General features: G+C 46.3%; 1 protein-coding gene across 3 annotated transcripts in view; it reads left to right on the top strand.

Moving 5' to 3' along the window:
• Positions 1 to 27274, top strand: part of LOC147904204 (phosphatidylinositol/phosphatidylcholine transfer protein SFH1-like) — a 114412-nt gene that overhangs the window by 57015 nt on the left and 30123 nt on the right. For all 3 annotated transcript variants that reach the window (XM_087393597.1, XM_087393602.1, XM_087393589.1), the window contains exon 7: positions 19563 to 19622. In XM_087393597.1, coding sequence (XP_087249723.1) covers positions 19563 to 19622 — 60 coding nt within the window. The remainder of the gene's footprint in view (positions 1 to 19562; positions 19623 to 27274) is intronic.

The following is a 27274-nucleotide window of genomic DNA, read 5'->3' as shown; positions in this document are numbered from 1 at the left end:
TTCTAAAACTGTATACAACAGTTTAGAACAGAAATTGGGCAAAAGCCCCTTGATTGGAGGCAAAAAATACAGAATTTTGTGTGCATAACTGTTTCACTGACAACTATTAGGCATTTTGTTGCTTCCAACAGCACTGATATGCATAACAATGTCAAAAGCCCCAATTCATATGCATCTGCCACTGTCCCAGAAGTAATAAAAAATGCACAAATCCTTGCACAAATCAACTCCAATGAGGAGAATATATGCAAATAAGTGTGTAAGAAGCCAATGCTTGGCTGTGGCTGCAAAAGCCCTTTGATTGCACGACCTGAACCTGTGGCCACGTATGGCTCTAACACGAGACCCGGGCTGACACCGATGGTTTCGCTGGCTGATAGTTAGCCTCTGGCCGTCGGTGGCTGCTGGTGGCGCGATGAGGTAGCTGGCTGGTGAAGTTTCGCTAGCTGGCGCCGTTGGAAAGTGACCCGTTGGTCGCTGGCGCCGGTGTCAGCTGGTGGCCCGTTGGGGTCGCTGGCTGGCGGAGCTGGTCGCTGGTGGCCTGTTGGTTGTTGGCGTCGGTGGCCTTTGGCCCTAGCTAGCGTCGCGTGGCCTTTGGCCGCTGGCGTCGGTGGCCTTTGGCCCTGGCTGGCGCCGCGTGGCCTTTGGCCGTGGCGACGCAAGGCCTCAAAGGGCTGCTAGCACAGCGCTAGCAGCTGAAGGCTTTGAAGGGCTGCTGGTGGCCCGTTGGCCCTGGTTGGCGCAAGAGGCCCGTTGGCCCTGGTTGGCGCAAGAGCTCAAGAAGCTGCTAGCGTAGCGCTAGCAGCAGAAGACGTCAAGGCTGAGCAGGCTGCGAAGCGCTACCAGAAGCTATCGACAGAGCAGATTCAAGCGATGGCTGGCGGTGCTCCTTGACTGCAGGTGCACACAGCTGCAGGTAAGACCCACGTTTGGGTACACACACGAATTGGCTCTGATACCAGTTTTGATAGGGAGAGTGTGAGAGCACACACACACACAGAGAATAGGCAACAAGAGGTGTGGGGATAAAACATATGTGTGTACCTCCCCTAGTACACAGTAAAGCTTTTATATGAAAAGGATAAGGTTACAACACTAAGTACGGTGTACTTAGTGTACTAAATAAATAAAGTACTAAGTGTACTTAATTGTACTTGGGTGGCCATAGAGCCTTTACCCCAACACTAAGTTCTTCTTCCTTGTTTGATATCCAATATTTGGTTGACCAAATGATTGAATATATTTAGCCCATTTGATGTGTCTTGAAGAGACAATGGTTTGAGAAAATAAGTGTTTGATCCATCATCCTTTGATGGTTAGTCTTAACCTTGAAAGCATAACCATATAAATAATGCTTCCATAACTTTAAAGATGTAATAACTCCTTCTCGTATGCGATATTTCTCTTCCTTGATTTCTTTGAGAAGTATGCCTTCTGAAGTTCCAATGAAGTTCCAACTTTGTTTGCAATACGGTGGTAATTATCAATAAGGATAGCGACCATATTATCGTATCCCATATCGTGACCAACTCTTAATACTACAAGTACGTCAATGTATTTGGAGATACCTTTAAGACTAGAGAGCAACGTCGCCACCTGTGATCTTCTCCAATTGTGGCTTTCAGGGCAGCCAGTTGTTGAATGACACATGCTAGGTTTTTGCCCAGGTGTTCACTGAGTGACTCCCCTTCCTTCATCTATTAAATTAAAAAGTTTTTGTTTAAGAGGAACTTTTGAATCGATGATCCTATTTCCAAAAAGATCTTTCAAGCTTAATCCAAGCTTGAAAGCATAACCATATAAATAATGCTTCCATAACTTTAAAGATGTAATAACTCCTTCTCGTATGCGATATTTCTCTTCCTTGATTTCTTTGAGAAGTATGCCTTCTGAAGTTCCAATGAAGTTTCAACTTTGTTTGCAATACGGTGGTCCTTATCAATAAGGATAGCGACCATATTATCGTATCCCATATCGTGACCAACTCTTAATACTACAAGTACGTCAATGTATTTGGAGATACCTTTAATACTAGAGAGCAACGTCGCCACTTGTGATCTTCTCCAATTGTGGCTTTCAGGGCAGCCAGTTGTTGAATGACACATGCTAGGTTTTTGCCCAGGTGTTCACTGAGTGACTCCCCTTCCTTCATCTATTAAATTAAAAAGTTTTTGTTTAACAGGAACTTTTGAATCAATGATCCTATTTCCAAAAAGATCTTCAAGCTTAATCCAAACTCACTTGTCTTATTGAGATTCACATGGTGGATTAGGTTGTTCGCAAGCCCTAGGCTAATCATAGCCAAGGCCTTACTATTCATATTCTCCCAGTGAAAGATCTTTTTGTTGTCCGACTCAGCTATTTATAACACACCAAATCTAGTTCAAGGGAACGGCATTGTCTCCCATGAACAATTTCACCGGTATGAAAGGATTGGCGAAAGATGTACTCTATGCTCCAAAGCTCAGCAAGAACCTCTTGTAAGTTGTGGAACACAACTATTGAGTCATCTTCGATGGAGATGAACGCACAATCAAAGACGAATTCAAAGAATATTGGCTAGTCAAAAAAGCAGTCAAGGAAGGGCGCTTGTTCGGGATGCTAGCTTCAGTACTAGACTTGCATGCCATGTGAGCTCAACAACAACCGATGCCACTTTCCACAATATGGCACAAGAGATATGGACTTGTCAATTTCAAAAGATTGATGCAAGTGAGAAACCAGAATATGGCACTAGGTATTTCTAAACTTCAGTTTCTTGGAAAAGTTCACAAAGCATGTTGTTTTGGTAAACAAAAGAGAACCAACTTTGGGAGAAACACCTCTCGGCGATTGCCATTCGCCACATTCTAGATTCCTTCTCGCATGATGAGAAGCCCAATTTCCCAATTTTCCTTGATTTCTTTGAGAAAGAATTTTGAAGTTCGAGTGAAGCCTAGCTTTCTCTATAATAGCGGTCCTCATCAATAAGGATAGCCACCATATCATCATATCCTTGATCTCGATGAACCCTTAATACTGCGAGTACCTCACTGTATTTGGAGACACCTTTAATACTGGAGATCAAAACTGTCACCTTGTCATCTTCTCCCAATGTGGCTTTGAGGGCAGCCAATGTTGAAGGATAGATCCTGGATTGCCTAGGTGTTCACTCAGTGCTCCTTCCTCCTTTTTTAAATTGAAAAGTTTTTGTTTTTAGAGAAACTTTGGAATTAATGATCGTATTTCCAAAAAGATTTTCAAGCTTAGTCCAACTTCACTTGCTGTCTTGTCGAGATCCACTATCTTCCCACAGAGGACAACATCGCAGAGATGTTTACAAAGGCACTTCCTCGTCCCAAGTTCGAAGTCTTTCGACAGGCTTTACACTTGGTTTCCTTTGTTACATGATCTGACATTCCTTGTATATTCATAGGTGGCTATATCCTTTTGGATGAACATGTGCCACCATGACCAGAAACTACCAGGTATTCTGAGACGTTTCCAGAGTACTTCAGCCCATCCCATGAAGGGGGGTTTGTAGGCCATCTTTTGGTGGTTCTATTGATGCCCTATAGGCCATGGTGTGTGCCTTGTAGGCATAAGTGTAGGCACTTATAGTGTTAGTGCCTTCTATGCCACATAGGACACTTAGTCCTATGTGACACCTAGGACACTTAGTCGTAGGCCTAGATACAAGTACTTTGTACTTGTGTTTAGGAACCTTATCCATCAATGTAAGTTTGACGTGACTTCTTCCTCGACTCGTCCTGTACCTGCACTCTCACTCTCTCTCTTCACTCCACACCTTTATTAACCTGGGAACGTTTTGAACACGTGCTCCGTAAGAAGTTCATACGTGCCAATGCGGACTTCTAAGCACGTTCAAAACTCCGACAGTTGGAGCAAACAGGCTCCCTGTCTTCCTACATCTCTCAGTTCACCACATTGGTGCTGGAGATTGATGGGTTAACTGATGATGATTGCCTTCATGCTTTCATCTCAGGCCTACATCCCTCGTTACGCATTGATGTGCTTAAAGCAAACATCACCACTACAGCTGGCGCTATTGCTTACGCAGAGCACATAACAGATTTCCAAAACATAGGGAAGCAGAGTGCTAATCGAACACAGAACTCTACTATGGCCAAAGGTGCTCGCCCTCAAGATGACACTAGGTTTAGAAAAAACTCGGATAATCAAGGTCAACGACAGTCTCAAGATCCCCACAAGTCTCAGAAATCGTATGCTGGATTCCAAGAGAAGCACTTCTCCAAGGATCGCGCCTCTTCTTCTTCACAAAGTCATCATCGTCATCCCCAACATAAAGGTGCGGCCACTGACAAGAAGAACAACTCCAGCACAAAAGGACTTTGTCACCATCTGTACAGGCGACCATAGATGGTTCGATTGTTTTAAGCGACCAAAGCAAAATTCCAATATGGAACCTAGCACTTCCCAAATAGAAGATGCTACCCCAGCACAAGACAAGAAAGGCAAAGCTGTTCGAATGGCAAATACCATCCACCTGAGCCTTGCTAGCAACCCCGAACCTTCCCTGGCCACTCAAGTACTTTGTGTTCAAGGATCGATTCGTGGAACAACGGTCACTATCCTCATCGACAGTGGCTGCTCTCATAACTTCCTAGCTAGTTCTATGGTCGACAAACTTCAGTTGACCACCAATCCTAGTCTCGTGGACTATCAGATTCAACTCGCAAATGGAACTACCTTCTTGTGCAACACAAGGATCAAAAACTTGTCTTTTCGCATCCAACATTATATGGACAAGTTGAATTTCGACATCATGCCTCTTTCTCGGTACGATGTCATACTTCGACAACTGTGGCTCTACGACTATGATCCATCAATCAGTTTTCGCAGCCATACTATCCAGTTTGTCTACCAGGGAGAACTTATTGAGCTAACTGGTTCTAGGGACTCTCCTTCAACCCCAGTTGCCTCTGTCCTACAAGTAAAGAAGTGGGTTCGTAAACGCCAAGTAAAGACTTCACTTCTGTTGGTTACGGCAATAGAGGAGACACCAACAAAGGATCCTCCTGAATACCTCAACCAGCCTTTTTTTCAGCCCTACTTGGATATTTTTCCACAGAAATTGCCAAAGCAGTTACCACCTCGATGACCAGTGGATCACCCAATCGAACTTATTCCCGGCAGTAATCCACAGTCGAAACCTCCTTATCGGGTTTCTTACACTCAAAATGAAGAAATCCAAAGACAGATGACCAAACTACTCAACAAAGGTCACATTCGGCCCAGTCGCGGCCCTTTCGGATCTCCTGTACTACTTGTGGAAAAAAAGAATAAGTCAATGCGCCTGTGCATCGACTACCGAGCCCTCAACAAGCTCACCATAAAAAACAAGTATCCATTGCCTCGCATCGATGACCTCTTCGATCAACTTCTACATGCAACACAATTCTCAAAGATTGATCTTTGTTCAGGTTATCATCAAATTCGCATACGAGAAGGCGATGAGTACAAGACAGCTTTTCGAACAAAGTATGGACACTATGAATGTTTGGTCATGCCTTTTGAGTTAAACAATGCCCCGGCCACATTCATGACACTAATGAATGACATCTTCAGGCCTTTCCTTGATAAGTTCGTCATCGTTTACCTCGATGACATCCTCGTTTTCAACAGATCCCTACATGAGCACAAACAACATCTTCACCAAGTTTTTGAAGTTCTCCGCGCAAATTCTCTCTACATCAACATTGAGAAGAGTGAGTTCTTCAAGACCCAACTCAAATATTTGGGACATGTTATTTCAGCTCAAGGCATCTCTGTGGATCCCAAGAAGGTCAAGGTAATCTGAAACTGGCCTACTCCTAAGAATGTTCACAATGTTTGCTTTTTTCTCGGATTGGCAAACATCTACCATACAAAGGTCTATCAGTTTTTTGAAATCGCAGCTCCTATGTCCGAATTATTGAAAAGCACAGTAGTTTTTCAGTGGCTTCACGAAACTGAGTATAGTTTCCAACAACTCAAGCAAGCACTCACTACCACACCAGTTATGGCTATTGTTGACCCAAACCTTTCATTTGAGGTCATGACCGACGCTTCCGACATCGCTACAGGAGCAGTCTTGATGCAAGAAGGCAGAATTATTGCCTTTGACAGCCATAAACATTCCGATATCCAAACCTGATACCCGGTTTATGATAAGGAGTTTCTTGCTGTTGTACATGCTTATCGCTCTTAGAAACATTATCTCATGGGAGCCGACTCGGTGGTTATGAAAGACCATCACTCTTTAAAGTATATCTTTACTCAGCCAGTCATGAATGCTTGATAAGCACGCTGGGTTGAGTTTTTGGCCAACTTTCATATGACCATTGAGTACATTCTAGGACTACGCAATGTAGTTGCAGATGCTCTCAGTAGGTTAACTCTAGCATCAGCTATGGTAATCTCTACATTATCTGTGGATGTTCCGAATTCATTCAAAGGGAAGTATTTCAATGATAAAGACTTCGGTACAGCAGTACAAGTTCTTTCAAAAGATCAACCTTCGACTTCCGAACAAAAGATTTTCTCATCCTATTCTTATACGGACGACCTTTTGTATTATCAAGATTGCGTCTGTGTACCACATGACAAGGATGTTCGACGTCTTTTGTTAAAAGAGCATGTAGTTCCTTATGCTGCCCATCCAGGCATCAACAAGACTTATAGGTTCTCAGTGCAACATACTACTGGCCTCAGATGAAAAGCGACGTCATCAGAATGGTTACATCTTGCTTATCTTGTCAACAAATGAAAGCAAGCCGACGACTTCCAGCAGGACTTCTTCAGCCTCTTCCAGTTCCAACTGAAAGGTGGGAAAGTATTTCCATGGATTTCATTATAACACTACCACAATTGTCCAGAGGTAACACTCAGATTATGGTAATTGTTGATCGATTGTCCAAAATGGCACACTTTGTTGCTTGCAAAAGCAGTGCTCAGGCTCAAACTCTTCATACAACACATCTTCCGACACCATGGATTGCCCAAGGATATCATATCCGCCAGAGATCCTAAGTTTACCAGTCACTTTTGGATTTCACTGTTTTAATCTTTGGGTACAACTCTATTGTTCAGTTCAGCCTACCACCCAGAATCAGATGGCCAGGCTGAAAGAGTCAACCAAGTTCTGGAAGAAATGCTTCGATATTATATTAAGTCACGCCTAGCAACTTGGAAAGAGTATCTACCACTCCTTGAGTTTGCTTATAATAACTCTTTCCATAGTGCCATCAGCATGACTCCATTCCAAGCAGCTTATGGACACACTCCGATTGTACCAACGAATTTTGTACTTCAACATCGAGTGGCCCTAGCCGATCAACTGGTTCAAGAAATATGCGAAAAGCGCAAGAGCGGTATCAACGGTGTGTCACCAAACATAGACGTCACCTGGCATTTGACACTGGTGACATGGTGCTATTATTTGTAGCCCCCCATCGCTATAAGACGGTTAAATCTGTGTTTCCTAAGTTGCGACCAAGATACTATGGACCTTTCCGGATCATCAAGAAAAATTCACCTTTAAGTTACAAATTGGAATTACCACCATCATGGGGTAAAATCCATTCCATTTCATATTTCTTGGCTAAAGACGTACATTCCAGGCGATGAAGCAGTTCCTCTTGCAAGTGATTATGTCCCAAAAATCGAAGACGATTATGTTCTCCTTATTCGTGAGTGTATTTCGGACCATTGACAGCGAGAGACTCGACATCGGCTTAGAATTTACCGTGATATTTTCTACATCAGTTCATTATCTCCACCAGGGTCTTATTTTGAGTGGGAGGGGATGTCACGATCTGTGACGTATTCCTTTCTCTATATCTGGACTTATGGATGGTTTGATGAATGGATACTTGTGGAAGGGTATGCCCTTTCAATGGGACACTTCCTATGAGGCACAACCCTTCACAAGAGACATTCTATTGAAGAGACACTCCTATTGTAATGTACCCTCTCATCAAGGGTCACACCCTTCACAAGGGATACACACTCGTCATGCACATACACTTTGGAGTACACACCTTTTCATGTGTGACTCTTCACTCTCTTTATAAAGAGGCCCAATTGTATGGATGACACACTATAGATACTATAGACACTCAAGCAATACAAATACTCCTTGTTCTCTGCTATTTCAGTCTCCTTTTTGTTCCTTAGCACATTTTCTAAATATAGTAAATCTAGGATTTCTTACACCCTCAGAGCATGGTGCCTGGAAGACTCCAGGTTGTTTACTCATTATGAGGGGGACAAGTGGAAGATCGTGGCGTCTTGATTGCTCGAGTTCGATCATGATCGTGATTGAAGATGGTGGTGCCAAGAGATGCTACTAGAGATGGACCTGTGTAACAGGATGGTGTGTGGAAGCGGAACCCGACTTGGTGGAGCAGGAGCCACTAGATGAAAAGCCAGGAAAAGATTTCGACATCGAAGTGTTCTAGAGAACGACGACCTGGGAGTCACTAGAGCATCGTCATCGACGTGTTGGCATTGGGCCGATATGTGTCGGTGAGAGGGGATGTTGGAAAGGTCATCTCCCCATCTGTCCAGTCCCCATATGATGAGAGCATGGGGGGGGGGTGGACCTAGGATCTGAGAGATGGTCACATGGGCAACATGATGGTTGCCATGAGGGCAGGGATCAGACAACAATAGAGAGAGGGAGGAGGCTGCCACATGGGTAGCACCTCACAGCCAAGAAAGAAAGAAAAGAAAGAAAGTTTAGTAAAGTCTTTGGAAGACCGATGGGTCTATGAGACTGTGAAAAACCTGATACAATTAGCTGTGGTAGTGGAGCTACTAAACGAGCATCCACACCAATGCAGAATGCAAAAAATGCAAAATGATAGTACTAAGTCCTAAGTACAACATAGTACAACATAGTCATGTTGATAGTCGACTATATATCAATCCCATGATCATCATCATCATCATCATCATAATTATCATCATCATCATCATCAGCAGCAGGACATCAAGATGGATGAGGCAGTGTAGGCATGAGGTCAGCAATAGAGTGTTGTCGGCCCCTCAAGGGTGCAGTCTTGGTCTTAGCTTTGCGTCTAACCAAGGCCACTGTGACCCCCGTTGATCGGGCTTCGACCCTAAACAAGGAGGGGCTGTCCCCAAGTATGATTTGTGTGCATACCTCTGAGCGCGAGAATGTGGTCCATGGTCCCATGATCCCGCCTGAAACTTGCATGTCCTACCGCTCTATGTCCTCGACACTCGGCAAATCTGCAGACCTCAGAATCAAGTACTGATGCGTAAATCTTGGACATGACATGTCCAATCATAATGGTCCTGTAGTTCTTCGAGATCATGGGATCCCTGCCTTGTGAATGGGTGAGATAGTCTTAATGGTCCAGGTGCGTGGAAACCCCAAGCAAACAGCTTCATTAAATAGCTTTGCTAAGATCGGGGCTAGGAGGTTAATCCCATATGCAATGAACTCAGTGCATAGTCCCTCATGATCCTTTGCTCAGCCATTGTGAGGTTTCATTACGGCATCCTTTACCCCCCCCAGTGAAGAGGGTGCAGGATGTGGGGCGTGGCATATGTGAAAGGTTAGGGTCTGGCTGATTTGGGATATCATAGAGTGTGTGTGCATAATCAAACCACACCTGAGTGTCAGTGAGTGGTGAGAGGGACCGTCCCTCTAGAAATCTCCGCCAAAATTCCTTAGAGTTGTTACTGAATAGAATGTTTAGTAGCTCCTCCTCGTTCCGGCGAACAAAGTCAGGTTTCTTCCTGTGTACCAGTCGAGGGTACTCACGTAGCGTCTTTGGTTCTCTAGGAAGATTGTTTTTGGTTTCGAATCTGAGTTGACGGTGTAAACCCTTACACTCATCATCGTACCAGCTATTAGAGGGTACGGTCTTAGGTGGTGGTGGGTAGGTGAAGCGGGTGGTGTGGGGGAAGGCGTGAAGGGCAGCTTCGTGGAGTGAGGGGGTGACTAGGGCAGCACGATCCTCTAATAGGGTTATAAAGTCAATGTATGCGAGAAGTATGTATAGACGGCTAGAGTAAGTAGGTGAGTGGTCGCGATCAAAGCATATATCATGGTAGGTGGAGTAAGAACTCAACGGGGTAGAAAGTGCTGTGCGGCGGGGGGTGGAAATGCTAAAGAAAAGATAGGTATGATCAGCCCCTAGAGGGAGAGGTGCTACGGTAATGTCAGTGATGCGAGATGTGAAGACAGGGGATCCCATGATGTAGTCCAGAACACTGAAGCCTCCCTCATGTGGAACGCACGTGAAGCCACCTGATGCGGGCCATCTATCAAGACCATTATAAATAATGAGATCATGCATCCTGCAGAGGTCTAATAGGGCTTGCCCATAAGATGTGAACGGTCCTCCTCTGTCAGCCGAAAGTCGTAGCATACCTACCTCCTCGAGGTCAATGTCTGGCAGTATTGTGGAATCTTCCCTGAAGTCAAGGAGTGGTGCTTGACGAGTGCCTGTCCTCGCGTTGAAGTCCCCAACTAGGAGGACTTCTCCGCGGCTAGAGAAGTCAACAATGGATTGATAAAGAGCAGCAAATGGAGATGTCTCATCCTCCCGTCGAATATCTCTGGCAAAGCGGGAGGTCTCGGGGGGAAAGTAGCAAAATGCAATAAACAGATCCCGGCTGTCCATGTGCCAAATCCGGATTCAGAGAAACCTAGAATGTGTATCTCTCTGCTCCACTAAGATGGCCCCCAAAAGTGTGGATGTGTAAAGGACCGCGACTCCTCCTAACCCTCGAACCCTTCTTATATCCCTCGTCTCATCTCTGTAGGCATACTCCCATGTTTACCCGTTGACTACTGGTAGTGGGTGCTCTGGACTCTGGCGTGTCTCTGTATCAAAGACTATGTCGTGACCTGTATAGGATTCCAAGAAGTTCCTTGGTTTTGACCATAATGTAGCACTACAATTCCAGATGGTACATGATAGGGTCTCGGATGTCTGAGTCTCATAGACCTCGCCTCCCTATGCAGGAGGAGAGGTGGGTGCCCGATAGGGGCCTGTAAGGAGTTGTCCATCTCATACTACTACCCACTTCGCCTCCTTGCGGGGGTGATCCCGGTGCTGCAACAGAAAGCGCCTCTCTTCAACCTATAGTGGAGTGAGGTCCTCATCCATGGAGATCGCTGGCTGGTCTCGTAAGGCTGACCTACGACATAAAGCCGAAAGTCATGCCTAGGCATCATGGAACCGTATGATAAGGAGTTCCTCTCGGTTGGGGTCCCTCCCTACCCGGCATGCTCTCTCAATCGTGTGCTTTGTCGCCCCTAGAGTAGTGGCCACGAACGCCGTCGCATTTGCCATCGGTGTAGCCTCAGTGCGTGGGATCCCACATACTCTGATGCTGAGAGCCTTGCTGGCTCTCTACTGCTGCTCCAGGAGGGTAGCTGAAACGGTTATCCTCGTAGGTTCTTGTTTGTCTACCCATCTGCTATTGTATGAGACGCGCTTACTCCTGGGTGAAGTGTGTTTGCTCTTGTGTGAAGCGTGATAGCTCCCTCTGGCGCTCTCGGATGCTATGAACCTCCATTAGCAAGTTCTTCCAAGCCTTTGATGGGTCAGCTCGTCCGTGCTCTAGTAGAAACTGAAAGGACTGTGGCATGAAAGTGTGAGGATGAGGCTAGAGGCTGGATGACTGGGTGAGATGGGTGCGGTATGGAGATGATAGTGGCTTGGAGGAGGCGATCCCAGTAGGGTGTGGGAACGTGGGCTGACTGAGAGGCAGAGGGGAGAAAAAGGTCGAGTAGTGCGGAACAATGTATGACCCCTCGAAAGCAAGTCTCATAATCGGAGAAAGAACTGTAGCGGGAGAAGAAGGGAGAGATGGTGTCAGTGACAACCCCTCTATCCTAGGGGAGGGTGGAGCAATCGATGTCATGGGTAGGGGTATATCAGAGCCAGTAGCTGTAACTGTAGAGGCTGTGGACGAAAGTGGAGCCGAAATTGGCACTGGAGTTGACGCTGAGGCTAAAGCTGAGGATGAGGATGTGGCTGAGACCAAAGCTGAAATTGAAGCTGAAACTGAAGCTTAAGCTGAGACTGAAGCTGAGGCAGAGGTGGACCCCGCCTTTGCTTTGCTGTCAACTCAGAGTCCACTGCTGTTGTAGCGTGTGTTCACATCCTCGAGTTTCAGCTGTGTTTGCTTCTTGGCTTTGTTGTCATCTTTCTTGGTGGCTTTATCTGTATCTTTGCCACCTTTCCCCATTTCGTTTGACTAACCCGTGTTCGGTGCAGGTCTTAGTGCAGGAGCGGGACATGAGCCCCCCCTCCCATGACGGGAGGTACCCCAGGGGGCTGAAAAAAGGCGGGGAGCGGGAGATCTCAATTCTGATGAGATGCAAAGAGCTCATGTACCTGCATCTGTCGGGATGTCTCCTGTGGTGGTGGTGGAGGATGTGGTCTCCTCGATCTCTAGATACGATGAGCTATGTCAATGGTGATGCCTCGCCTCGGCCGATCTCCCCTAAGGAGAGCTGAAATAGGTTGGACCTCGATCATGTGTGCTTTGGTTGCTTGTCGCGTCGTGTATGGTCTCTGTGCCCCTCGTTTGGCCGTGTTGTGTCGGCTCCCTCCACTTATCCATCTCTCTCTCATGTCAGCTAGCTCCTCCTCTATCCCAGAGTGCCTTGGGGCTGAGTCAAATGCATAGAAATCCGTGACTTGTCTTTGCGCTCAGTCTACCTTGGTATCGTGTGGTGCGGTGGTCCCATCCTCCTGCTCTCTGATATGTCGTAGTAGTATCTCCCTGTGTCGTCACATCTCCATCAGGTAGAGCCCAATACAAACCTAGTCTTGGAAGTGGATCAGTCGTGAGAGTGGGCCAAAGCCGCACCCCTCCTGAAAAAGGTAGTGGTAGCGCCCTCGGATCTCATAGTAGGCTGGGCAGACACATAGAAAGTGCTCCTCTGTCTCGACCGCCCCCATCGTGCACAACCTGCAAGTCCGCTATTCTCTGGGTATGCGTGTAGCTCTCCCTGTCTTGATCTTCAGCTGATGGGACGAGACCTGCATCTGTTCGATGGCAATCCTCAGTGCGTGTGAGACTCCTTTGTCCTCGAGATACTAAGGTCTAATGATGAGGCCATCTTTTGGTACTTTTAGAAAGTGGTCATAGTAGAGCTGGGTCTTGGTGGGGAACTCCTGGTCCCCCCCCCCCAGTGCGAGATGTGTGGAGCTGGAGGAGATCTAAATGTATGATGCGGTTAATCTCATCTCGCGGGATCAACTCGGGCGGTGCATCCATGCTATACTGAAATAGGGGAAGCCGATCCATCTGAATGTTGTGACTAGCAAACCATGCGGTGACATATGCAAACCATGCTGTACCTACCCCACTCTCAGATAGTCGTATGGAGGACTCTAGCGCCAGCCTCGGAAGTCTCTCGTGAGGTAGGTCCCAAACTCTGTGGAGGAAAGTCACTTTCTGAAAAATGGCATCAACCTAGAGAGGGGTCATGGCAAACTTTGCTTGTACTATCTGATGGGGGACCGAAGGCTTACTACGAATCATCTTCAAAAAGGTACCGCATACATGGCGGTCAGCCTCACTAGAGTGTTGAAAAGCCAACACTTCGTTGGTGGATCCTGGAAGTGTGCCTGGAAGCACTGTCGCTCTAGTCAGGCCAAGGCACCATGCCCTCATGTGAGTCGTGCTCTGGCTACGTAAGTCATTGTGAAAATTGGTCGTGTGAAAACTGCACCCAAGTATGTGTAGGACTGCACAATCTCCACTGGCTGACTTTGGTATGTAAAGCTATGTCGGTGAAACACTACGTAAAAGGTGTTGAATATCATGACCTTGGTCTTCCCAAGGTTAACCATCAGGTCTCTCTCTCTGCAAAACAGCTCTAGGGCATCTAGATGTCTCTGGAGTCCCTCTGCCGAAGTGATAGGAGGACCATGTCATCTGCATATAGTAGGATCTGTATCATCAAGTTTGCTAGTAGTGCTCCCTCGCCTCCTAGGCGGTCTATGAAAGATGCAATCTCATCAATGTAGAGCTCGAAGAGAGTCGGTGAGAGAGGGCATCCCTGCTTCACTCCGATCATGCTCTCAACCCATTCTGATAGGCCTCCTGGGATACGAACTCTCCCTCTAATTGACTCGTATAGGCTCACCACCCCCCAGATCAGGACCTCTGGAATTTGCATATCTTGCAGTCTCCTGATCATGCGGGATCGCGGGACAGTGTCGAAGGCCTTCCGAAAGTCTACAAAACAAGTGTAGACTTTCTGGCGTCTCGACCTCACCTCCTCAATGATAGCCCTCAAGGTGAAGATGTGGTCCAGAGTGAAGTGCTGTCTCCGGAAACTTGCCTGCCCTACAGCATGCTACCCATGTGCCTCTGTATGGCTGTTGATATCCCTCTCCAGTATCAATCCATAGATCTTGGCCAACGTGTGGCCAATCACGAGAGTGCGATAGTTCCTAGTATCCATGGGGTCACCTGCCTTGTGTATCGGTACTATAGTGGTGGTACTCCATGAGGGTGGGAAGCCGTGACATATGGCGTGGTTGAACATCTATGCTAGTACCGGAGCCAAAACCATGTGTCCATGATCAAAATGCTCAGTCCGTAGTCCCTCATGGTCCTATGCTCTCCGGTTGTGAAGCTGGCTGAGTGCAGTCCGTACGTTCTGTGCAGTGAACAAGTGGCAAGTGGTGGGCTGGGGCATAGTGGACATATCGGGTGGAGCCTGCATCGGGACATCATAAAGAGAGCATGCACAACTTTGCCAGACACATGGGTTTGTGATGGGTATAGGTGGTTTCCCCTCCGATAGAAACCCCCAACCAATGGTGGGATCCCCCCCTTGGAATGATCACCTCGTCCATTCTACGGATGAGGAAGGCCCGCCGCTTACGATGTGTCAGTCGCGAAACCCTAAACCCTAAACCCGTCGAGAGGGAGAAAAAAAAGAAAAGAAAGAAATTTATTAGAGTCTTCGGAAGACCGATGGGTCTATGAGACTGAAAGAAAACCTGATACAAATCACAGTAAGGGTGGAGCTACTAAACGAGCATCATCACCCATGCTGAGTCTAAGTCTGATCATACATAATCAAATAAATCTGAGTGTGACAATGAAAAGAAAAGACTGGAGTGGGAGTGGGATCCTTTGTATGTCATGTCGCCTTGGTTGGTGCATAGTCGGTGATGGGACGTTGGTGTCTGTCAAGGGGTGCCGTACGTCTCGGTCTCCTAGAGGAGGCTCGACGCAAGACCAGAGCCACCGTGACTCCCGTGGGGCATGCCTCGGGTCTAAACAATGACGAGAGGTCCCCTAGAGTGATCTGTGTGTCCTCTCGATGCCTCGTGTGTCGTGCTACGGTCGTCGGGTCGAGGTCTCTATCATGTTTGCGTCTAGAGACTAGACGATCAATATCACTCGATGGGAAGAACTCTGTGATCCTGCTCTGAGAGGTGTCTGGTGGTGTGGCCAAGCCCCATCGCTTGAGTAAGTACTCTCTGTGTCGGACCCCCTCGTCAATGAAGGCCGCTAGGCATCTTTGATCTGGGTGCGAGGAATATGGAAAGGACCTCGAAGCCGTCTCTGAAGAGATAGTGGTAGCGACCTCGGATCTCATAGTACACTGGGCACCTGAAAATAAAATGCTTCTCTGACTCAACCTCTTGGCAGTTGCACAATGTGCATATGCGATGCTCCCTAGGAACCCCCTCTGCTATGCGGAGGCGGTGTGACGATACGCGAAACTGTTCGATGGAGATCCGTAGTGAGTGAGGCATGTGAAGCTTAGTGTACCCCGGTGGTGTGATGAATCCCTCCTCTGAAATGCGAAGACAGTGATCTCTGTAGAAGCTCAGCTTCACTGGAAGCTCCCTCGGCTCCAACCAGGTCTTAAAGGTGTGTAGCTGTAGGAGATCCTCTTGAATGACCTGGTTGGTGTGTGGCCCGATCGGGATGGTGGGTGGGAGTACCGGAGGGGCATCCAAATTGTACTGAAAAGGAGGTATCCTATCGATGTGAAACCCCAGTCTCACAAACCATCTGTGAGTCCGTGCATACCAGCCTCGCTCGTCTCCCTCTGTCGCCAACCTCATGGAGGAATCAAGAGCCAACCATGGCAACCTCTGTCTCCCTGGTGCCCATATGATCTAACTCGTGGTAGATATGTGATGGTCTGAAAGGCTGCATCTAGCTGGAGTGGAGAAGCACCAAACTTGGCCTGAATGATATGATGTGGTATAGATGGTTTCCCTCGGATCATCCGTGAGGATTCTACTTTGTCTCACAGGCCCGCGAGGCCTTCCAAGACATAAATTCATATTTCTTTGTTTATAAAGTATTAGTTGTTAGAAATGACCCAACAGAGGGTACACACAGGGGAAGACTGATAGTAATGCCCAGGAGCTCACACAGTGTGATGTGGGGTGTGGAATCACAAGCTTCTTAACGTAATGTGCATAGATGTGCAAGCCAGTAAATAGACAATGCTCAGAGACAAATATAGAAGCAACACTTTATATTTCCGTCCGTCCAGAAACTAGGACAGGATACAATACCAAAAGGTCCTTCTACTACAAGCCTGGCACTTCTAGATCTCTGAGCGTGCGTGCTCCACCTCGAGCATATGTAGACTCTCTGTTTAGATCCCTTCCACCTTGCTGTCCGGAAGCCAGCCTAGGTGGGCAGCCACTCTAGCTCAGTCTGCAACTTCTCCTAGGTCTCCTTGTCCTCCTGAATGTAGGCCTAAGGCTCCCCCTTTGCTGCTCCTGTGAGGGCTGCTCCAAGTGATGACGATCTCAGTAACCTTCTGCCCTAGAAGACAGTCTAGGTTCAGCCTCTTCCTGGAGCTAAGTCTGCAGCAACACCTCTCTCCTTCACTTCCTGTGTAGAGGCCCAAGGATGGTGGATGTGCTGCTCCCTTCTGCTTCTCCCAAAGCTGCTCTGCTGGATGTGAAATGAGGCCCAAGGCCTCTCCTTTTATAGGGCTCAAGGCCCCTTGAACCAACCGACCAGCCAGCCCTAAATGGGCCGACTGGCTGGTCTGTTTGGGCCGACCAGTCTGCCCCCCCCCGCCCCAGTCTGTAAAACCGACCTGGTTGGGGCTTTTCTTCAGACCCTATATAAGGGCCCTAGCCAGGCCTTTTTGGGCTGCTGCTAGGCTCTCTTGCAGGCTTCATACCTGCCCACAGACCCCCGCCATGCAGCTGTACTGCAGCCGTACAGGTCCGCGCACCCTGCTGATGTCATTGCGCTTCCAAGGATCTGCAGTCCCGTACAGCCACGCGTCATCACCCGTACTTAGAGACACTGCTGTCCCGTACTGTTCCTTAAGGGATCCTCCTCTATTGGCTGTGAGGAGCTGCCCATGTGGCAGCCCCCTCCCTCTCTCTTCTCTGGGCATCTTCTGCCCTAGGTCTCCCTCCCCCATGCTCTCCTCATATGGGGGCTTACAGATGGGGAGGTGACCATTCCAACATTAGTCTCTCTGTCATAGGCATCTAGTCTATACAAACCCATGCCAATGTCCTAGTCTTGACAATGGTTCTATCATTTCTGAAATCATAGACATCACATGGGTACCCGTCGAGGATAACCCTGTAGAACATTCACTGAGATGGATATGGGATTCTTCTTGATCCCTAGAACATTCAAAACATCCTGTAGAGAGACATGATTACTTGATGTTGCAGTAAGTTAAACTTGGCCAATGCCCTTCACGGCTTATGATGCATTATTGGCGCAAGCTACAGTGCTCCCCTTCAGTGCATCAGTAGAGAAAGAAACAATTTCTTTCAAGAAGTGCTGTGCTTAGAAGCATTACACTTTCAAAGCATCTCTACCATCCCATGTGATCTGATCCTGAGTACCACCCATCCTGGCAGGTGCAGTGGCAATGGTTACCTGTGACGGATGTCTCGCCTCACACTTGCACATGATGCAGCATCTATGACCACATGGGGTAGTTGGTGCCATCGAGCTTGTCTTCAGGAGCAAGCATACCGAAAAGGTCATTGCCTGCCATTGCAGATAAGACATAAATGCAGAAAACCCAAAGAAAAATGACAGAATCAAATGACATCGTTATGCAAGTGCAGTGTCTAATTTGACCACAAAAGTTCAATAGCCTGCGCACCTTTTGTAACTCGAATGACCTGCAAATAAAGCCCAAGGCATGAAAGCAAGTGTGCTAGAGAAAGGGCAAGGCAGGCCCAATTCTTCACAGAAATGCTTGCATAGCAAGTGCAGGAAATGCAATAAGTCTTGACTAATGCAACAGTCTGCTGCAATCAAAAGTGATTGCATGAGTCCTTCCTAAGGACACCAAACTGCATAAAACACTGTAGAGAATGCTAAAAGTGAGCCTTCCAAGGGAGGTACTGGCTGAAACACACCCAAAATCAGCAAGTTCTGATGGCTTCTGAAACAGCATCAACAGCTCCTGAGCAGATTTCACCCAAAAAATGGTCAACCAGCTGCAAAAACCAGTCTACACAGCAAGAAGGCTGCTCAGATGAGCTCCAGGACCAATTGTGCAGCAAGTAATTGCTTCAGCATTGATCCAAAATAGATTTTGAAGTTGTTAAGCAGTTCTTGACAGCTCAAGGTTGAGTCTCACTGCTCCAAACATCTCTAGATGCAAATGCGCAGCAAGAAAACACATCCTGATTGCTCCAAAAAGCTCCAGATACAAATGCGCAGCTACAGGGAGCTTAGAATGGCTTCAAACTAAGTCGCACAGCAGGGAAAAGATTCTGCAACGCTCCAAAACCAGTTGCACTTGCAGGAAGCAGCAGTAGAGTGTTCCAGATAGCACTAGATGGAGTCTCACATGTAGATAACAGCTCCAAACGGCTCCAAATTCAGTTGCAACTGAGCAAAACAGCTGTTTCTGATGGCAGCTGAACCTGAACAAGTCGTATGGGGCAGCAGCTCACTGTTTTTTGCAATGGAAGTCTTCCGAAACTGTTGGAGATGGACAGTTCTGGGAAGCAATGGAGCTTGGAAGCTGGAAAACGGGTCATGTTATTGCAGCAGTACTCAAGTGTGCAAAAAGAAGTACAAGTGAAGTGATGGAACATCACTTTTAGGTCCAACCCTAAAGCCCTAGCTGGGTCAATCCATGGGGCAAATTTTTAAGTTATGAGGTTGACTTTATTCTAGTGAGCTAATAGTGCACGATGTGCACACTAGCATACACACTAGCCTACTTGGCCATATGAGGGGCTAATACCTATAATTTCATTGGTCATTGTACTTGGCCCAACCTTTTAGCTACTGAAAAATAATCCTCTCTTCTTGACGGATCTTGCTATGCATAAGCTATATTTGTAGATTAGTATTTATGTTTTAAAGGGATGTCAAGCTTACAGTGTGTTTGTTCCAGTTGTGACATACAAGTAGCAGACAATGCATGTTTTCCATATAAGAATAAAGCTGCCTGGCTGTTATATTCTTTGAAGTATTTGGATGATTGTCTTTTTTGTGGTACAGGTTTTCAATACGTGCGCTTGAGTTTTTATGCATCTAGGGTTCTGATGGCTATGGTTCTCGTTTCCATGCAGATGGATAAATATGTGCAGTCACATATTCAAATCAACGAGTATCGGGACCGAGTCCTATTGGTAAGCTTAATCCCTTCCTTGCTGCTGATTATGCCAATAATGTTTTGTTTAATAACTAAATATGTGTAGTCACGCATTCATGCCCCTCTAGAGGAGACTATTGCACCTAGTTGCGTGTTCTTTCACCCTCATGCACCAGTATGCATGCACACGTGTTGGAATTATTATGAAAAACAATGCTTAGTAGTTCTTCCGCATTCCGACGGATCAGACAATGATATTGCCGTTCGGTCTCTATCTCCGCTGCAAATTGATGCAAGATCCAGCTCTAGCCAGGTAGTTTAGTTTCAGGCGGTCCTTCTTGCATACCCCCCCATACAAGGGCCACCTTCAAACTCTAGAGTCCTTGCCGCCTTTGAAGTGCCCTCATCATGTCTTGCCTTAATGCGTTTCTTCCTCTTTGTGGTGGAACCAATATCCTTTGTCTTCTTTTTCTGCAAATCCATCCAAGCCACAAACTGTAGGCATGCACAAAGACGAGGGTGAGTTCCATTGCATGGCTTCATATACGAATGGCACCATAGTTACAAAGGAATGTCGTTCCCAATGTAGAAGGAAGCTTGAACGTTAACTAGGCCCCAAAGTCTAGCGAACGCCATTTTGGTGTTCTTGGAACATGTTCCTTAGCGTTCCCAATTTGTATAGTTGCATGTCGAACCTTCTAAAGGTATTGAAACATTACTCATCTGGCACTGTTTCTCATCGCTCCTACTACTCGAGTGCTCCTATCTAGCCATCACACTAACTTCGTATTGGGAGTAGATGGGCAGAGGGCATTCCTAGAGAGGCTCGCATCTACACCTATTTGATCTTTAGGAGATTGATTCGGAGGTGCATTTTGCCTTTATATGCCCCATGTAGTATGAGATCAAAGGATGGTCTCATACCCCTATCTAGTCTCCTATCCTACCCAGATCAAAGATGCGTGGTGGCCTTCATCCATGAGGCCGTCCAACACAGGGAGCATTTGCTCAGGATACATAGGCGAGATCAGGATGCACAACCAAACCCCACTCAGAGCATGATCACTAAGTTTTTTCAGCCAAAAAGCATTGACTAGCAAGACTCAGGAAGATGGCAGTTACGAGGACCAGAGTGAGACATGTTAGACTCACCACTAGGTCGAGGCACAGACCAGAGTAGGAGACCTTCCCTCCATGCTTACCAGATCGTAGACATGACTGACAGGAGTGATAGTGGCATTGTTTGTTGTAGGGCCATAGCTAGGAGACCACAACGGAAACGTCGGCGTTCCATCACAAGTTTTATGCCACCACAGGAGCCTCACACGTCACCGATCGCCTCTTAGGTTTGACATCTCCACCAACTTCCTGATGACTGCCATAGGATCACTAGTCTCCCATCCTCCCCACGAGCTCAACGGTCTCTCTCTATGTGTCGGTATCATTATGATTATGTATTCTTTTTTACATTCTCATGGGGTTCTTGCGCATTTAGAGGCTCCACTCTAGCTCATTTTAGTCTCATTGGTTTTCCGAAGACTTTAACAAACTTACTTTTTGTCACCAGATATTTGGTTGGGCGGTCGATAGCCGTTGGCATCACATCATTGCCCTTTACATTTTAGGTTCTCTATCTCGCAGCAACATTGTGATGCATTTATTTATTGTCTTGTCTCATACACCAGCCTTAGGGTATGGGTGCCCGTTTTTAGTGGTCCACTCCTTAGCTTTCATTGTATTTGGTTTTTTTTTAGTCTCATAGACCCTTTGGTCTTTTGTAAGGCTTCTTGTGAAGGAAAGGGAGAGAGTGAGAGCAAGAGGGAGTGAGAGAGTAGAAAGCTTGGAAGCTTTAGTTGCAATAGAATAGAGTGTAAAAGAGTACAACACAAAGTGAGTAGGATAAGGTTTTGTCCTAGTGACAAAACCTTAGTAGTCACTAACCATAGTTAGTGAACTAACTGCAGTTAGGGGGAAAAACCTCTAAATGAGGGAAAAGTGCCCCTAACTAACTTATTATATTACATTGGTCACTGCTGAATTATATCTATAATTCCAACACCCCCCTGCAGTGCCAATGTCATGTACAAGGCTGATCAATCACCAAACGGATATAAGTTCAGGGCACTGCGAAATGCCTCAAACTTCTCACGTGGTAGCGCTTTGGTGAAAATATCTGCAACGTTGTCATGTGTGGACACAAAGATCATACTGATCTCTCCTGCATGCAACTTCTCTCTGACGTAGTGATAGTGAACCTCAATGTGCTTCGTGCGAGCATGAAACACTGGATTCTTTGCCACTGCAATGGCACTCTGACTATCAGTGAGAATTGGAGAAGGACCCTCCAAAGACAGATGAAGATCAGCAAATAAACGTCTCAGCCAGACACATTCAACTGTTGCTGTGAAAGCTGCCCTGTACTCAGCTTCACATGATGAGGTAGCCACTGTAGATTGTTTCTTGCTCAGCCATGAAATGCAAGATTTTCCCAAAAAGAAACAATTGCCACTAGTGGACTGCCTAGTGTCATAATCACCAGCCCAATCTGAATCACTGTAGGCATGCATCTGCAAGTCACCCCCCCTGGGAAATAGTAAGCCAAAAGACTTGGTGCCTTGCAAATAACGGAAGATGCGCTTAACTGCCTGCCAATGCATAGTTTTGGGGCTGTGCATGTACCTGCTCACCTGAGATACTGCAAACTGAATATCAGGCCTAGTATTGCAGAGATATATGAGGCATCCAACAGCTTGACTGTAAAGTGTGGCATCAACTGATTCTCCTGCATCATGCATTGTGAGTTTCAGCCCCGGTTCCATAGGAGTAGATATGGGCTTACACTCTTGCATGTTAAATCTGTCCAAAAGTTTCTGAACATACTTGGACTGAGACATAACAGTGCCACGTCTCTCATGAGAGAACTGGATCCCCAAATAAAAGTGAAGCAGCCCCAAATCTGACATATCAAAGTGGGTCTGCAAATCAGTTTTGAAATCTGCAATTTTTTCGTCATTGGACCCTGTGAGCAGTAAGTCATCAACATAAAGAAGGATGACTAAGATTTCCCCCCCATCCATCTTGATGTAGAGGGTGCTCTCAGTAGGACTATTGTGCAGCCCCTTGCTGGTCAAAAAGGCATGTATCTTGGCATACCATGCACGAGGGGCCTGTTTCAGCCCATATAAAGCTTTATTAAGCTTGCAGACTTGAAGTGCATTGGCTGTAATTCCAAAACCCGGAGGTGGTTTGACATACACCTCTTCCAGCAAGTCCCCATTTAAGAAGGCTGTTTTGATGTCCAACTGATGAACATTCCACTCAAAATGTGCAGCCATTGCAATTACTGATCGGATGGTGGTCATCCGGGATGTAGGAGCAAAAGTCTCCTCATAATCTATGCCCTTTTTCTGAGCATAGCCTTTAGCAACCAGCCTGGCTTTATATCTGTCAATGGAGCCATCTGGCTTCCGTTTGACTTTAAATACCCATCGTGTGCCAATAGCATGTTTACCCTGTGGCAAGTCCACAACATCCCAAGTCTGATTTTTTTCAATGGACTGCAACTCATCGTGCATGGCATTCATCCAATGCACATTACCTTGTGCTTCTTCAAATGTGGCAGGCTCCTCTTCATCAAGGAGAGTACCTGCATATGCTGATTCCACTGAATTAGCACCTTCCATGTGCCTTGCTGCACTGCGAGTCCTGCCAGGTAACGGAGCATCAAGTTTACTCTCCCGGAGAGTCTGTAACAGCCAGTTTGGGACTGTTTTTGCTGCATGTATGTCTGCAATTTCTTGCTGCACCGCTTGTTCCACTGCCTGTGGAGGAGGCATGACATCCTGTGGCGGAACTGAAGCATTTGAAGGTTGCTGTAAATTCTGATTTGGATCAGAAAAATCAGCAGGGGAACCCAAAGCAATGGGTAGCAACCCTTGAAAGACATCTTTTGAAGGTGAAGGCATTTGAAAATCAGCCTGAGTGTGAGCTGAATTTTCAGAAAATATCACATCTCTACTTACAATGATTTTGCGTGTAGCAGGATTGTAGAGACGATACCCCTTGCTTTCTGCACTGTATCCAACAAATATGCATTTGATGGCTTTATCTGACAATTTGTGCCTAAATTCAACTGGCACATGTGCATAGGCAAGGCATCCAAAGACTCGGAAGTGATCCACTGAAGGCTTCCTGTCATTCCAGACCTCAAAAGGAGTTTTTGTTTTTAAAGCCTTAGTGGGAGCCCTGTTCAAAATGTAATTGGCACACATTAAACCCTCTAACCAGAATTTATGAGGCATGTGTTTGCTTTTCAGCATACATCTGTCCATCTCCATGAGGGTTCTATTTTTCCTCTCAGCTTTGCCATTTTGCTGAGGGGTCAGCCTGACTGTGAGCTGATGCACAATACCCTTTTGTTTGAGGAAAGCATCAAATTCTGCAGATAGGTATTCCCCACCTCTATCCGTGCGTAATGTCTGTATCTTGAGCCCGGTTTCATTTTCAACCATGGCTGAAAAGTGTTTAAACACTGTGAAGACTTCAGATTTCTTTTTCAGCCCATAAACCCAAGTAAAATTGGAGTAGTCATCAATAAATGTGACAAAGTAGAGATGACCACCCAATGACGGAGTCCTCATGGGACCACAGACATCACTGTGTATAAGCTGCAATTTGCGAACAGCTTTAACTGAACCATCCTTCTTGAAGGGAAATCTATGCATTTTACCTAAAATGCACCCTTCACAGGCATGTGGAGGAGGTATCTCAAGAGGTGGCAATGCATCAACCATTGAAAATTTCTGAAGTGTCATTAAGCTGTTGTAATGCATGTGGCCATATCTGGCATGCCATAATTCTACATTTTGCATGGCAACTGTAGGGGTAGAAATTGCCAAAGCATGAGCTGCTCTTTTCTCAAAAATATCAAGCTGAAAAAGCCCACGCAGCAGAGTACCAGATAACATTAAGGCATAGTTAGCTTCTCTGTCCCGGACAGCACATTTGTCATCCTCAAAGATGACCTGAAATCCCCCTCTGTTAAGAGTGGACACTGAAAGGAGATTTTTGGTTATGCCAGGCACATATAAGACATCAGAAAGTCTGAAAATTGAGCCATCAATTGCAGTGAGCTCAACTTCTCCTGTGCCACGTACTGAATATGAGGAGTTGTTGGCACAAGTGACTTTCTTACCAACAGGAGGTGGATGCAAGTAAGTAAAAAGACACTTCCTCGAAGTGATGTGCTTGGATGCACCGCTGTCAAAATACCATGTGTTCAGTGTTTCATCAACACTGAAAGCAGATGCATCTGTAGGAGAGTCAAAACTGCAAGTCAAAAATGCATATGTATCATCACTGCAAGAAGCTGTACTATCCCGAGCATCTGGAACAGCCAACCTAGAATCAGAAATGCAAGATAAAAAGGCATAATCTTGACCAACAAAGTTGGCTGCAACATCCCCACTGTCAGATGCACAAGGGGCTGAATCTGAAACAGCCATTCCTGAGCTGTTTTTCTTTTCTTTTGCAATCCTTTTCCTGCATTCTGCTATGTGATGACCTGGCTTTTTGCAGTAGTGACAAAAACCCTTCTTTTTGGGCTTGCTTGCATCACTTTTAGCCTTTTGTGAAGGCTGTCCTGACCCACTGGAAGGCTGATTTGCTGTTGTCTTTGCCTGTCCCTTTGTTTTTGATTTAAATTTTGAGAGCATGGCTTGTTCACCTGCACGTGAAGCCAAATTTTTCCTGGTCTGCTCTTCCTGAAGCAGAAGTCCTATCAACTCATGAAAAGAAAGAGGATTTGCACCCCCCCTCAATGATAAATTCAGCGAAGTGTGAAAGCTGAGATAAGACTCAGGAAGAGAATTCAGAGTGGTTGTAATCATCTCTGAATCAGGAATAATTTCATCTATGTTTAACAACTGCTCTCTGAGATCCTGTAGCTTAGTGAGGTGGGCTGACATGGAGTCACCCTCCTCCATATGTGTATTGCTCAACTCTCTTTTTAAAAAAGATACCCTGGCATCATTCCGTGCTGCATACATGCTTTCCAAAATATCCCACGCTGCCCTGGAGGTCTTACACGACCGGATATGCGGAATGATTGATCTTTTCACTGAAAGAGAGATGCATGACAAGGCTAAGGCATCCCGTGAATCCCATCTCTTTTGCTCAGGAGTATTGACTGTAGCTGCACCAACAACTTGTCCTGCAGCTGCACCTTGTGCACGACCTCTTCCACCTCCTTGCTGAGGAGGGGTAGCAGGTGCAATATCTGCTGGTCGGATTTCATCCCCATTGACATAATCCCATAAATTGCGAGAAATCAGAATATTACGTACCATGAAACTCCAGAGGGAGTAGTTGGTACCATCCAATTTGTCTTCCTGTGAAAGACCACCGAACTGGAACTCATTCTGATTTTGATGGGCCATATCTGAGAAAGAGATTGAAGCAGATACAAAGCTGAATTCCCTTACTGGGAATAAAATGCACCACTCCCAAAAACACAGCCAAGCACGGGCTGTATATGCAACTTAGATTTCTGCACTTGAGCTGTCAGAAATCTGTCCAAGCATAAAACACTCTCCAAAATCTGCCAAAAGTGTTCCAAACACTCCAAGAAAGGCAGTATGTACTGAATACTCCAAAAAATGCTCTCCCAACACAAAAGCCCCAATTTGTGGCTAGAAATTGCAGCCAGAAAAGGGTAACAATGCTAAAAGCCCCAAATACTGAGTCCAAAACTGCTTGCAAAACTCCCAAATGATCTTTCAACTGCCAAATTACATCCAAACTGCAAAAGCCCCAAATTTCTGCAAGAAATTGCACCTGAAAGGGGCAAATCAACTAAAAGCCCCAAATTTCTGCAATTCTCTGCAAAAACTGCAAAAGCCCCAAATGTGCTCCCAGAATGTAGGCCAAACAATGGCTGTCTGCACAATTTGTCTGTCAAAAACAAAACACCTGCTGGTTCTTTTCGAAACAAAGCAGCTACCTGTTGTACTGAAGCGGATTCAGTACAGACAGTGTGAACAGTACGGAAATGCCGTACAGTTTGTACGGCACTGTACGGCTGGCACTGTACGACGACAGGTACGGATGCTGTTGCGCTGTACGGCGGTCAATGTACGGACACGTAGTCCAAAGTGTACGGCGCTGGTACGGATGGCGGTCGATGTACGGACACGTCTTCCAAAGTGTACGGCGCTGGTACGGACGGCGGTCGATGTACGAATCTGAATGGCGAAACGGTACGGTCAGCAGGTACGTACGGCCGACGATGCGTCAGGATGCCGTACAGTCGTACGGACTGTACGGACAGATTGGAGCGGGCTGGAGCTGGAGGCAAGGTGCTGGTACGAAAAAGGAGCAGAGGGCTCAAAGGCCTAGAACCCGCTCTGATACCAAATGAAGGAAAGGGAGAGAGTGAGAGCAAGAGGGAGTGAGAGAGTAGAAAGCTTGGAAGCTTTAGTTGCAATAGAATAGAGTGTAAAAGAGTACAACACAAAGTGAGTAGGATAAGGTTTTGTCCTAGTGACAAAACCTTAGTAGTCACTAACCATAGTTAGTGAACTAACTGCAGTTAGGGGGAAAAACCTCTAAATGAGGGAAAAGTGCCCCTAACTAACTTATTATATTACATTGGTCACTGCTGAATTATATCTATAATTCCAACATCTTGCA

This window comes from Dipteris shenzhenensis, chromosome 2 (assembly GCF_047967505.1).
Source record: "Dipteris shenzhenensis isolate YYH24624 ecotype China chromosome 2, Dip_SZ_1.0, whole genome shotgun sequence".
Lineage (NCBI taxonomy): Eukaryota > Viridiplantae > Streptophyta > Polypodiopsida > Gleicheniales > Dipteridaceae > Dipteris > Dipteris shenzhenensis.
Note: the sequence above shows the minus strand (reverse complement) of the source record. Positions and strands in the feature narration are given on the sequence as shown.